Source organism: Charadrius vociferus, unplaced genomic scaffold (genome assembly GCF_000708025.1).
Source record: "Charadrius vociferus isolate BGI_N301 unplaced genomic scaffold, ASM70802v2 scaffold2109, whole genome shotgun sequence".
Lineage (NCBI taxonomy): Eukaryota > Metazoa > Chordata > Aves > Charadriiformes > Charadriidae > Charadrius > Charadrius vociferus.
Window position 1 is genome coordinate 25,684 of NW_009650251.1, and position 14,123 is coordinate 39,806.

General features: G+C 54.8%; 1 protein-coding gene across 1 annotated transcript in view; it reads right to left on the minus strand.

The window, feature by feature from the left end:
- The window catches only part of LOC104293549 (vitamin D3 receptor-like), a 21,615-nt gene extending 8,437 nt beyond the window's left edge, over positions 1 to 13,178 (minus strand). The window contains 4 exon segments of the mRNA XM_009893061.1: positions 4,676 to 4,697; positions 4,699 to 4,807; positions 11,484 to 11,634; positions 13,115 to 13,178. Of these exon segments, the coding sequence (XP_009891363.1) occupies positions 4,676 to 4,697; positions 4,699 to 4,807; positions 11,484 to 11,634; positions 13,115 to 13,178 (346 nt within the window).
- Between the last annotated feature and the right edge of the window lie 945 nt (positions 13,179 to 14,123).

A 14,123-nucleotide genomic window follows, 5' to 3' on the forward strand; every position in this document is an offset into this window, starting at 1 on the left:
GCAAGTCCCACCAGCGACAGCATCTGCGGTTCCTCCCCCTGCTACTGCTTTCCTTCCGCCGAGGAGGTCGTGTCTCTCCGACGCAGCTGCGACACGGCTCACCGAAGCCAGGCTCGCACAGATTTCAGAGAGGGCTTTCCAGATGCTCAGCCCCTGCCGGCTTCCAAGCCTGCTGTAATTACAGAGGACGCTGGATGTTTATAGCATGTGCTTTGAGCCCGTGGGGAGCAGAGACGCTTCCCGGCCAGCCTGCCAACGCTGCCCGCCGCCGAGTGACGTTTTCCTGGATGGCCACAACTCTTCCCTTCCTCTCGTGCTCCTGCTTCGCCTCTCGGCCAGTCGCCGGTGTCAGCGTGCGTCCCAGAGGCCGGCATTGCACAACGTCTCCCTGCAGCAGCTCCTGGGCCGGGGAATAACACATTCCACGTTTGGGGCAGCGGGGACTTTTTTTGGCTTTGAGTATCACCGCCTATTCTGGGAAGCGGAGGAGAGCTGGAAAGGCCACTTCCCTCCCTCCTTGCTCGCCCTCGTCTCACAGTCCCACCCTAAACAACCGTAACCCCGCCGGCTGCTGCTGCCCTCGCGCTGCCGGCTCCCCCGAGCATCTCCGCTCCTCTCCTGACAGATTTGGGAAATTCCCCTCTCTCTGCACAATCTCCTTCCAGTTTCTGCTCCTCTCCCTGGCTCCGAGATGATGGTTTGTGTGTTGGTTTGTTTTTTTTCCTCCTCCCCTTTGGGGATTTTCAGCACTGAGATCATAAATGGAGCCTCGTGGCAAGGATGCTGAGCATCAGCTGCTCGTGACTATGACCAGATCCCGGCAAGCCTTTTCCTTGGAAAAGGGGAGAGAAGATCCATGGGGCGCTGACCCCAGGCAAGCTCTAGACCTTGCTGCGGCACTGGGGAGGGAGTTTAGCTGCTACCACCTTCACCTGTGTCTGAGAACTCGGCTGCAGAGGGACAAACCGCCCCAGGACACGGCTGGGGACCTTCCCAAGGAGATTCACTGATTCCCGGCTGACTGGCACCGCGACAAGCACTAAAAAATTCCCCAGCAGCAACTAAGGAGGTGGGAAGAGAATAAATTCAACGCCGTGAGATCACTGCAGCCCCGGGGAGCCCGTGGGTCCCTCCGGCCGCTCGATTTGGTGACGCGTAATTTCTCTTCCTACTTTGCAGCAACACCTTTAAACCGCGCAAGATGTCCCCCATCCCTGCGTGAATACGCTGCGAACACTGGGGAGCTGTTAAAGGTTGGGGGAGAAGGGGCAGAGACGCTGAGAGGTAAAATCACCCAAAAGTTATGGGTGGCTGACAGAGCCCGGGTCCATCTAACGCCCCGTGCTTTGGCCATCACGGCCCCGAGGGACAGATGTCCCTTCCTGAGCTCCAGGCAGTTGGCACAAGGCAATTTTGCAGGGCAGAAAGGGTAACTTCAGCATTATCCTGCCGAAGCAGGCAGGATAGTCCAGCAACGAACCCTTTGCCCTGCTTTAAAGTACGTTCATGCTAAGCATCATCATAGGAAAAGCCAGCGGTGAGCGGACAGGACAGCCGAGGCATCCCTAGCCAGGAGATGTGCCCTCCTCGGAGCCATCCGAAGGGAAACCGCTCCGGAGAGCGGCAAAAGGAGCGTTCCCAAACAGGCTGCGAAGTGGATTTCTCCTCCGCCGATCGCCCACCCTGCAGCCCCGCAAGCTTGCCCTGCGCTTTACCCTGCGCAGATAAGACAGGCGGAAAACCACAACTATTTGCTAACGTTGGCTGCGGACAGTTTGGGGTGAACCCAGGCGCTGGCGGCGGGGCTATAAATCCTGCTCCAGCCTTACGGCCGTAACCTCGGCTGCCCTCCAGCTTCCACCTCCTCCCCTCCTTGGTCACTTCTATGGGACGGTGGCCGCCCCGATGCTGTCCCCAGCTCCCTGGGGAGCACCGGCGGCTCAGGGCTTTTGCTCCGAATGAGTTTCAACACACGCAGTCCCTTCCCTGTCGTGACTCCCTGGCGAGCGCTGGTACCTCCAGCCCATCACCGCAGCGTTTGGTCCACAGGTTCGTGGACCACACCTGGACCGTGTGCCGGGGAAGGGACCCTCAGCACAGCCGCGCTGCCGCAGGTCTCAGCCTTGCGTGCTTTGGGGCTGGACACGACGTCTAAAGTCATCCAGGACATCCAACCACCCCATGCTCCGGGGATGGAGAAGAGTCAGCCCGCACCAGACCCCAAATTAACGTCGGCACAAGGTCTGCCGGGGTCTGCCCTCTTCCTCCTCCTCTGTATCCCCATCTCACTCCCTCATTTCTGTTTCCGACTCAGATCCCATCGGCGGTGGGGTTAAACTGGCCCAGCCTTGCCCGTGGGGCTCCTCAGCACCTTCAACGACAGCCTGGAGAAGACACAAACCCCCCTCAAGAGCTTTAAGATCCCTGATTTGACCTAAAAATAACAGCAGCACACCATGTTCCCCTTCATTTAACCAGCAGCAAAGTCCACAGGACGGCTATTTTTAGTCTCCTTAGGTTAGGTTTTGTTAATCCAGTAACAGTTTGCTAACGGGGTCGCTTACAAGTTAACTCCTGGGGAGAGCGTGCACAGCCCTGGGACCTGACCCCGGCTGGGGTGCAAACACCCCGCGCATCGCTGCCGCTGAATTTTCCGGCCCTTCCTGGGTAATTAACCGGTGCGAGTCAACACATTTCCCTCGTTAGCAACGGCTACGCCAAATGGACCGCACCGACCGGCTACCACGGGCTCACACATGCTCGTACTCACCCAAAACGTGGGTACGTAGGGTGTATTATAGGGTCTTTTTCTCCCTCTTTGTGGCACACGGATGCTAGTTTAAAAGAATAAGATCCAGGGATCTTCTCTTCATCAGGGATCTGCTTGATCTTTGGGACAATTAGAAATTTAGGCATTTTTTCCTGCAAACACTTGCCGGTTCTGGTTTTCTGGAGGACCCAGGTGCTTTGGTAGCACCCGGTGACATTGAACGCTGGTTGTTCTCTGCTCGCCACGTAAGGAAACGAGCGCCGCTGCCATTTTCCAAATTTTCAGGTCCATCAATCATAGGACGTGACGTCCTGTTTGCGATGTCTCCTAGCAGAAGGCTGTTATTTTGGTTTGAACGCTACGCGAACGCCAGCCTTCTCCTGAAGACTTTGGAGGTGGAAAGCATGTGTATGTAGGAGGAAGTGTGTCAAACAGATTTTATTTTTAAAAGCTGCTTATCTATAAATATAGTTGAAGAAAATAAATATTTGGACAACATTAGCGTGTTTGGATTGGGTTAAAAACTACTTTGCTTCCCTCTGCTATTTACTTAAGTCTCTGCTGTGCACGTGGCTGGTCAGACGGACCCGCGCTGCAAGAATAAGGGTGTCCCCTCTCCCCCCCCAAAAATCAAAGCCCAAGAGGTGTCGCAGAGCAAAACGCAAGCCAGTTCCATGCTAACGGAAATTATTGTCGCTATGGTGAAGCTCATTCAGCTCTCCCTGTTTGGATGTAGGGTCCAGCACTGGGGAAGGAATAACCCCCTGCACCGGTACGGGTTAGGGGGTGACCTGCTGGAGAGCAGCTCTGAGAGAGGGACCTGGGAGTCCTGGGGGACAACAAGTTGCCCAGGAGCCAGCAATGTGCCCTGGTGGCCAAGAGGGCCAATGGTCTCCAGGGGTGCGTTAAGAAGAGTGTGGCCAGCAGGTGGAGGGAGGTCATCCTCCCCCTCTGCTCTGCCCTGGGGAGGCCACATCTGGAGTACTGTGTCCAGTTCGGGGCTCCCCGGGTCAAGAAGGACAGGGAACTGCTGGAGAGGGTCCGGCAGAGGCTGTGGAGATGCTCAGGGACCGGAGCGTCTTTCTGATGAGGAAAGGCTGAGAGCCCCGGGGCTGTTCAGCCGGAGAGGAGAAGGCTGAGAGGGCATCTCATCAACGCTGATGAGGGGATTGGAGCATCTTTCTTACGAAGAAAGGCTGAGGGACGTGGGGCTGTTCAGTCTGGAGAAGAGAAGACTGAGGGGGGATCTCATCAATGCTCATCAATCCCCAAAGGGAGGGTGCCAGGGGGATGGGGACAGTCTGGTTCCAGTGGTGCCCAGTGACAGGACAAGAGGGAACGGCACAAAGGTGACCATCAGCAGTTCCATCTCCACCTGAGGAGGACCTTCTCTGCTGTGAGGGCGGCAGAGCAGTGGCACACTGCTGGAGGTGCCCCTGCTCTGGCGGGGGGTGGGATGGGGGAGCTCCAGAGGGCCCTTCCAGCCCCCACCAGTCCGGGATTCTGGGATACAGCGAGGAGCATGCAAAAACACGTTGGAGAGGACGACGGCTTTGCACGGGCAGGATGGGAGTGAGTTCACTCAATGTAACCAGGAGTTAATCAGAAACAGCTCCGGATGCTCTCATGAAGCCGATTCACCCCAAGAGCCAGCAAAGGCGACTTGCCTCTGATAAAAGCCACTCCCCAGATGGCCAACCACCACAGGACCAGCCTCAATCATTAAACGAGCTCCTCGCAATCATTACCCACCACATCCCCTGCCCTTTGCAGGGAGTCCTTGTAGGGCTCTCGGGTTTTACACTTGCACGCCTGCCTTCTGCACCGCACGTTAATTGAGAAGGAAAAGGCCATCCCAGCGCGAAGCCGGGCCGTTCCCCACGGGACGCGTGTCCGCATACTCACACCCTTTCATCAGGCCGATGTCCCACGCAGCGCTTCAGCCGACACGCCTGGCAGTGCCGCCGGTTGTCCTTGGTGATTTTGCAGTCACCGTTGAAGGGACACGTGAACATGGCTTTCCTCTTCATGCTTCTCCTGGAGAGGAACGGGGCAAAAGAAATGTTTTAGGTCAAACCAACACCGTTTTTGACTGTGCAAGAGGCTGCTCTAAGCATCGGGAGGAGATGCAAGCACAAATCCAGCTCTCCAGACAGCAAATTGCTGGGGAGAGATTGTGAAGAGGATGCTGGAAACAACTCTGACCTTACTCTGCTCAGCTCAGCTGGTCGTTCCTGAAGAATACGTTGGAGAAGCCGTACCTGGTTGGGTGCATCTACAGGTTTGATCTTAAGAGGTTTGGGCATTGCTGGACAGCACGGAAAAGGAGAACTTCTTACAAGGACACAGCCCAGGGGTTCAACCACAGGTTAAACAGCTTTCGGGTTTTGAAGGCCAAAAGAAGGGTGGAAGGATTGTAGAGAAACCCCCACCAGCAGCAGAAGAAACGAGAGTGGAGGCCGGCATGTACCAAAGCGGCACGTGTTATTAAACATTTACCAACCTTTAAAGCCTGGCTTTGCTAGAATAACTGGCTGGAGTGCATGTTTGTGTGTGCAGGAGAATGAAATCTCACTGCAGGATACAAGGGAAACAACACTTAACATAATGACCCTCTTTTCCACCAAAACCACACCGCGCCACGTTACTCCCCGGCTGCAATCGCGCCTGTAAATCTTCCAAGTACAAAGGGTCAAAGCCAGAGCTCCCAGCGACAACTCGCCTTTCCGCGGGGCCATCCTGCGCGATATCCACTAATGACACATTGCAGGCATAGCTGAGCCCCTCCATCAAAGGCGGTTTCTCCTCCGCGTTTCGGAGACGCCGCGTCTTTGCTTTGGGAGAAAGTTGCTCGAGGATCTGCCACCAGCGAGCGAAGCTTCTCTCTGGATCTCCGACTATTTCTAAAGGTGCCGCTCGTTTTAAACGAAGACACGGAGGGAAACCAAGCCCAGGGGACCTCCGGGCTGGAAAAATCAAAGCAAGGATGTTCAGAGGTAAATGCAGCAGAGAAGAGGTGCAATTCAGGCATAACAGCCAGAAATCTGCCACCAAGTCAACGCTGTTATTTCAGCACCGGCACGAAGGGTCTCCTGCTAGAAAGAGTCGCTCTTCTAATAATAAAACCCCTCGGCGAAGCTGAGCTGATGGTGTGTGACCCCAGTGCTGCGCGGGAAAACGACGTGGCCGCGCCGAACGGGCGAGCGCAGGCGGAGGGCGACGGCAGAGGGGCCCCTCCAGCCCAGGAACGGCACCAAGCCCGCGCTTATAGGGTATAAATATAAAATATGTTCTCGGGCTGCAGACCCGAGCGGCACGTAGCATGCAATTAGAGGCTATTTTAGAAAGGGAGATGTAAACAAAGAGGCTTTACTCTCCCTTCACCTCACAGATGAATAAATGCATTTAGGAAAATTAATACAGGAGAGGCGGGTGGCAGAGCCCTCCGTAACCTGCCTTACACGAAGAAATTCCTGTTTCGCCCAGCAACTGGCTCTTCGGTTGATCACTTTTCTCTGGGTTTCCCCACTTCCACCAAGACCAGCAGGACCTTTACTCCCCCAGGAATGGGGAGCAAATCACAGACTCACAGAATGGTCAGGGTGGGAGGGGACCTCTGGAGATCATCCAGTCCACCCCCCCCGCCAGAGCAGGGGCACCTCCAGCAGTGGCACAGGACGGCGTCCAGGCGGGTTTGGGATGGCTCCAGAGGGGGAGACTCCCCCACCTCTCCGGGCAGCCTGTGCCAGTGCTCTGCCGCCCTCAAAGTAAAGAAGTTCCTCCTCATGTTAAGATGGAACTTCCTATGTTGCTCAGCGCAGGGGCAAAGCAGGATTTGCAACTTAACACCCCCGAATCTCCCAGTTTTAGTGAGCGACTCCGTTTCCGAGCACACGGGGCAGGGCAGGCGGCTCATCTTTCCCCGTCCCGACTTCCCCCCCGTCCCGACCCAGCAGCCCAGGGCAAAGCTGGGGAATGCACAAACAAGCCAGAGAACCACGAGGGCCTCGGGCAGGGAAAGATGTCCTGTGCGCGAGGGCAAGCCAACATTACGGGTTTGGTATGAAAATTGCAGTTTATTCGACTACAGGGCGGCTGGGCACAATAGAGGGTTTTTCTAAGAAGCCGCTTCTCTGCCCCAAGGGTCGGTGGCTCTTGGCTACGAGGGCTCCCCCCCCCCCCCCAGTTACACCAGCAACGCAGAGGAGCAGCCGTCCACCCCACAGCGGGAGCACACGCCGTCTGGCTCCGGTGTATTTTTATAAAGCTCCAGAACTAGCCATTTCAAGGCTCATTTAAGATCCGTGTCCCAGGCAGGCTGCCGAATTTTAAAAATAACGAGATCCCTCCCTGCGCAAACCCAGTCCGCGGGTGAGAGTAAACAGGGCCACGGCCAGCAGCGGGGGAAGCCGGGGTTTGCCGAGCGGGGAGCGATGCGCTCCGAGGTCGGGGTGGCTGGGGAAAACGGGGACAGCATCCCCAGACGTGCTCCCCAACGTAATCACTTGCCACGCGCAAATTGAGTATTGCGAAGCACGGGCTGCCGTGCACGGAGGGGCGACGGCCGTCGCTCACCGCTCCTCCCGGGATGCCCATCTCACAGGGGCAGAAAAAGACCGTCTTGGCTTTGTCTCGCCCAACAGATCTAGGGAACGTTCCAGTTGCAGCCAGGACTGTGATTTGCCTAACTCCAGCTCCGCAAACCAGGAAACCTGGTCATTAACCACCCCCCGACTGCAGCAGTCAAGCTCTATCCGTGGTAGATATATGCCCAATGGTCCCACCGAGCATACAGCAAACCCCAGCGCCTCTATGACATGGCTTTAAGGTTATCACAGAAGGGTTTGGGCTGGGAGGGACCTTGAAGCCCATCCAGTCTCCCCCCTGCCCTGGGCAGGGACACCTCCCACCAGCCCAGGTTGCTCCAAGCCCCGTCCAACCTGGCCTTGAACACCTCCAGGGATGGGGCAGCCACAGCTTCTCGGGGCAACCTGCCCCAGGGGATCACCACCCTCACACTCAACAATTTGTGCCTCAGATCTCATCTCAAACTCCTCTTTTTCAGTGTCAAACCGTTCCCCCTCGTCCCACGGCTCCCCTCCCTGATCCAGAGTCCCCCCCCACTCTCCTGGAGCCCCTTTAGGCACTGGAAGGGGCTCTGAGCTCTCCCCTTTTTCGCCTTCTCTTCTCCAGGCTGAACCCCCCCAACTCTCCCAGCCTGTCCTCCCAGCAGAGGGGCTCCAGCCCTCCCAGCATCTCCGTGGCCTCCTCTGGCCCCGCTCCAACAGCTCCGTGTCCTTCCTAAGTTGAGGGCATTTATCAGAAAAGTGAAGTTACGTATCAGCCAGATGGTGAATTGCAGCCCGAGAGCCCCCACCGGAGGCAGGGCAAAGCCGGGACCAGACCTGCACCACGTGGCAGTGCTGTGCTCGGTCTTTCCCCTTTACCAGACAGGATTGATCTTCCAAGTAACTCTTTCTGAGGTTTTGTTTTATTAGCAAAATCAGCTTTCGATACACACAACCGTCATATTTGCAGAACCTGTGAAATACTGTTTCCTGAAAACTACCCTACTCATAACCAAACCCCGCTGTGGCCTTCCCGGCACGTCCTGTCCGTCGCCCACCACATGGCTCATACACCAGGAGTCATTTTGGCCCTAAGGCTGCAGCAGAACCACCTCGTGCAGCCATCACAAGCCCTTTGGGGTAGGATAATCCCCAATTTCTCCCCTGTTACACTTACACAGCCGCCCAGGGAACAGGTACACCAACGCCAAGTCAACGCCGGGAGTAGAGCTGCAGCTCTCCGGTACCCGTTTTGCATCTTCTCCCCCAAATCCTGCCAGCTCCAACCCCACTTTTGACCCCAGAAACCCTCCAGACAACTGCACCTTGTCCTGAAATATCTCGAGATACTCCTAGGAGGAAGGGATGGATTTATTTTAGAAGTTTCGCGTAGAGCACGGCGAAGAAGCGGGGAGGATTGCAGGAGTGGGAGATGCAGTGATGCAGACAGGATGGGTGGGGACTTCAGAGGTTTTGAAATACCCAGAGCCTTTCCAAGCAGCTCTGCTATTAACGCCCAGTGTCACTGCACCGGGGGAAAACTGGGACTGTAGAAGCTGCCAGACAAACCGTGGATGCTTCAGCCAAGTCACAGCAGAATAAATCACTCCGGCTTAGCCCCTTTTCAAGAGCTCCCAAGCAAACAGCAGAGCCCAATAAAAGGCTACTGTTGCCGTTGGCATCATTAGTAAACAGTGGACTTGGAAGCCAGCGGGCAAAGGTTGCCTCACGCCTGTTTGTGCTGCAGGTTACGTGCAGGTCCGAGCACCCAGAGGTGCCAATAAATTCCCAATGCCCTTTATAGAGCCATTAAACCCAGTACCTCCTGGGGGGGACTTCACACGGGGGAATCGTGTCACACAGGTATGTCCCCGAGGCAGGTGAGATCCACCAGGAGGTCCTCTGGCAGTTCCCCGAGGCAGGTGAGATCCACCAGGAGGTCCTCTGGCAGTTCCCCGAGGCAGGTGAGATCCACCAGGAGGTCCTCCGGCAGTTCCCCGAGGCAGGTGAGATCCACCAGGAGGTCCTCCGGCAGTTCTACAGCCCCTGCAGTGAGCCAAGGCTCAGGCTGCATTTTGCTCCATCCCTCTCCTACAGTGCACCGGGTACGCAGGGACCAGTCTGAGCTCAGCCCACAGAGGAGACAAAGTCACATCTATCACCCATGAGCACTCAGAAAAAGCCCCGAAACCTTCCCAAGGTTTTGCTGCTGCAGGTCAGTATTCACAGCCACTCAACCCTCTTTTAGCTCCTTCCAGCCAAGGCTGGCGAGTCCGACCTCCCAGGTAAGTATAATCATCACCCTAAACTCATACCTGTGCAGTGATTTTTATTTTTTTTTTTTTCCCAAAAAAACCTGCTCAGGGAGCACAAACTGGAAGTTGAAAACCAGCGAGTACAAGCACAGCCCTTTATAAAACCCAAGGTGCTGGCAAAGGGATGAAGAGCTTTTCTAGGAGAGTTTGGGGGTTTCGGGCTCTTCCATGGCAGCGCTGCTATATCTTAATGCAGAAAGCACTTAGATACTGTGGCAGCAGTGAGCATTAATTAATTCTGTGATTGAAAATGGCACATAAACAAACCTGTGTAAGCAAGAGGGAACACACCAAGACCTAGCTTGGGGAGAACGTGCCTGGAAAGCAGGATAAAAAAAAGCAGTAAAGAACCTTAAATTGAAAATAAAGGCTTTATATGGGGCATGAAGGGCGAGCTGAAGATGAGAGCTTTTCACATCATTAAGATGTCTGTTCAGAAATACTGTCACCGTTCTACGTCTTGCACGATTACAACGGTGTGACAAGAGAGATGGGGAAACATTAGTGCAAGAGCCACATGGCACCCAAGAAGGGTTTATCGAGCAGCACTGGCCATTTCAGAGGTCAAAAGCCAGACCGTTGCCTCTGTGGCCACAACGGGGATGGGGAAGGTGAGAGACACCAGACCAGAGCACGGAGGAGAGCACCTGAAAGAAGAGTTACTCATTTAGCGGCAGCAATTGGGGAAAATGTTGTCGCTCAGGTTGGCCGAGCTTCGAAGCCGCCCCGTTCGAAAACAGACTGCGGGACTGTGGTATGTGAAAACCCCCATCTAGCCCCGAAATTCCTGCCAGAGGAGGAGTTACGACTTCACTGCGAAAGTTCAAGCTCTGGTTGCTGTAAGAGCCCCAGCTCGTGGCGTAAAGCTGTGCGCTCTGGTGTTTGCAATCCCACAGCCACCTGTGCCACCATCTCATTACAGTGCAAAATACTTGAGCAAGGCTTTTCCCAGCCAGTCCCACGCCAGTCATTATCTTGCTTCGTTTCACCAGCGCTTAGTCATTCACTTGGTGCAAGCGATCTCAACTCCCACGTGAACGGTTCAGCGCCGTCTGTAGGGGAGCATCGCCTCGACAGACGCGGGGGTAAAAACCGAGCCGCTAACGAATATCCACAAACTCTCCAGCCTCAGAGACCCCGGCAGCTTTCGGAGATGCTTCTGCCTTGCTGAGGACCAGCTTGAGGCCACTCAAGACCCCCATCTGACGGTGGAAAAAAGCCTCAAAACAGCCGCATATAAAGCCTACGGCTACTTTAAACCCCCTAAGAGGCAGAGTTGGGAGTGAAAGCCTGCCTGATTTTGGGAAGAGCTCGGCGCCTCCTCCAGCACGTGGGCAGAGGACCCCATGCATCCCCACACACAAGCGTGCAGAGCTTCAGAGCAGGCATCAGGGGCAGCTTGCTTTCAAGAAAAGAAGTTTGTGGCCATCCTACCAGCTTAGTTTTCAAAAGACTGCTGGTTTCAGGTGTATTTTTCCCCAGGTGCCATCCCGAGTGCGCTAGAGGCTCTTACACTCCTGCCTCTACAGCACAGCGAACTCTGCAAGGCTCCCAGACAGATGGAGATCTCCAGCTACGGCAAAAACAACCTATTTCCCCGTAGCGGGGTGCCACGGCAAGCCACGTAGTTTGTGATCTCTCCGTTATCAAGATTTGCAGGCATGTCAGCTGTCTGCAAGGCGGGCACAGGTCTGGCGAGGCTGGCCGCAGCCCAGCTCCGTTGGGATGTGGGTAACTGGAACAGCAGCCAGGCACCACCCTGAGGATCGGATCGCCTGCTCCTCAAGGATTACGGAGTGAGATTCCTCCTCCCCAGGGACCCTCACTCACCTGAAGAAGCCCTTGCAGCCTTCACAGGTCATGGCGTTGAAGTGGAAGCCAGTGGCACGGTCCCCACAGACGCCGCAGATGCGGGGCACGTTCCTGTCGAACTCGCCGGCTGGGTCGGGAAGCGATGTGCTAGCAGCCATGGTCTCCATGTCTGGGAGAGCAGAGAAAGCCCGGTATTTATTTTGTAAAGCTGTCACAGCTTTACAAAAAGCAAATTAGATGCAAATAAAGTATTTTTCCTTGACTTCAACACAATTTGACCAAAGAAACTTCTGCGTTCCCTTTGGCTCTGTGCACTAACACCACCAAAAAGCAGGTTCTAGCTAGTTCTTAGTACGCGTACACATTTGCTTATCTCCCCAGTAAAACCAGGGCTGATCCCCCCCATTCCCATACCCCCAGCCTTAAACACACCACAGCACATGCTTATGGTGGTGCACCAGTGAGAGAACTCCTATCGCCCATCCCAAAGCCAGATCAGTAGGTTTTTTTTCTCCCCCAACTCCTTCGTGTTTGTTTTCAGAAAGCCTCGAAGGGACCAGAATTCACCCAGATCGATGCTGCAAAACCACAGGAAAGAGGTCACGCCGCCCGTACGCTGGCGCAGAATTTCCCTCGTGCACAGACAGGAAGCGGCACCGGCACACTCACACCAGCTCCCGTAAGCGAGAAAAATCCCAAACCCGAGTTAAGTGAACGTTGTTTTTTTTTAAAAAAAATAAATAAATAAACCCTCAACAGGGATGTAAACAAGGGAGGGAGGAAACAGTGCTCCTAACGCAGATCGCTGAAATTAATATTAAAATGGAGCTTTTAATAGACTGGCTCATGGTATCCACTGGGAGAAGTCTGCCTGCTATTAGAAAGACCAAGTATCTAAAAGCACTGGGAAAATAAAGGTTAGACGTTTTCACAGTGCCAAATCTTGGTACAGAGCACACGGAGGCTGCGGTATCAGATGGCCCCACGCGGCGGTTCAGTGGGACAGGCTGTCTTCAGAGCTCAGCTTATCCTGCGAGTTCTCAGCAGCTCCTGTGCCCCAGTCTCCCCATACGAAGGGCAGAGTTACCCCCTCTGCACATCTCAGGATGAGAAATTTTCAGCTGATTCAAGAGCTTTTCTATTTTTTTCTTTTTTTTTTTTCTTTTTTTTTTTTTTTCAAGTATGGCTAAATGTTTCCTCAAGAGGCACTGCAAAGCGCTGCTGTCTACCTGGATCTGGCCTGCTTTCAGAAGGCTTTTAGCAGGTGCTGGAATTGTCCCATGTAAAATACTCTTTATCAGTCACTCAGTAACTCCAGACAGCGAGTCTGGAGCAAAAGAGAGTTTTTTAAAAAAAAAAAAAGCAAGAGGACAACCCGACAATTTAAGTCTTACTGTAAGTCTACCAGACTGCTATTGCTTGAGCTCAGTAAAGGCTGGACTCCTCCTGACCCCCTGCCAGGGGAGCGCAGCTCTGCCAAACTCCAGCACAAAGCCCAAAGGCTGGCAAGTGACGTCCCCGGAGCACCTGGGGACGCACAGCTCCTTTAGATGGGAGTCCTAATCCCTTACGCTGCTTGGAGAAAGCTCCCAGGAAAAGACACAACCCCAAGGAGAACCTCCTCTGCGCAGAGGAGGGTTATCCTTTACCTGTATCTGGTAGATACGCCACGCTCTGCTGGTGCATTTCCCAGGAGCTCTGGAGCTGGGACATGGAGCCACCTGCAATTAAAAAGACAGAGGGGACACGGTCCGAGACAGCTCAAAACTTATCGAGGTCGATGAGTCAAAGGAGAGCGTCCGACTGCACGCCCCGGTCACAGCTTGCTCCGGCCCCTTGGCGAGACGTGAGCGCTGTGCCCCGGGGTGGGGTGATCTGGAAATAGCTGCCAGCTCGGGTACCACTTGTCTGGTTCCCACACCACCTCCTCACCGCGGAGCCGGGAGGAGATATCGCAACGCCGCGGCCGCCCTCTGCGTGCCGGCGGGTTGCTAAGGGAGCCGGAGGAACGCACCGGCGAACGCAGCAGCCACCCTCGGGGAGAGCGACGGCGCAGGATGGAAAGAAGAGGGGCGAGAGGTGCTCAGGGATATTTTCCTATAAATTTAAATTTCACAGTTCAGCCTGTCAAGCGTGCAGCAGCGTGAGACCTCGCCGGCTTGCGTGGGGTGGCATAAAGCAGAGCCGAACAGCCGCTATAAACGCGGGTCCTCACGCAACCAAGCACCCATTTTCAAAGTCAATGGGATCACTGCAGCACTGAGCACGTGGAGGATTTTTTTTTTCCTCCCTCCTTGTGTCACTTCTGTTCTTTCAGCAGCTCTGCTCCTGGATGGGAAGCACCACACTGGCACCAGTGCCGGCACAGAGGTGGGAAAAGGTTTTATTAAGGTTTTCTGCCTTCCTCAAGGCCTGGCTAACCTGTGATGGGTCGGCTCGTCCCCGTGCATCACCCCACTGCTCCCGACGCAAACTCATAGTCTGGAATGATGAAGGTGCCACAATATAGGGCCAAAGCAAAGGAGAGCTGTGGATGCAAACTGTTGAGGTTTAGACTGGGCTGGCCGCTAAACGAACAACAGATGCTCCCTATTAACCCCTCTCCCCTCCCAAAGGGGAAGGGAGAGAGACTTATGAGTTGAAAAAAACCCTACGCCA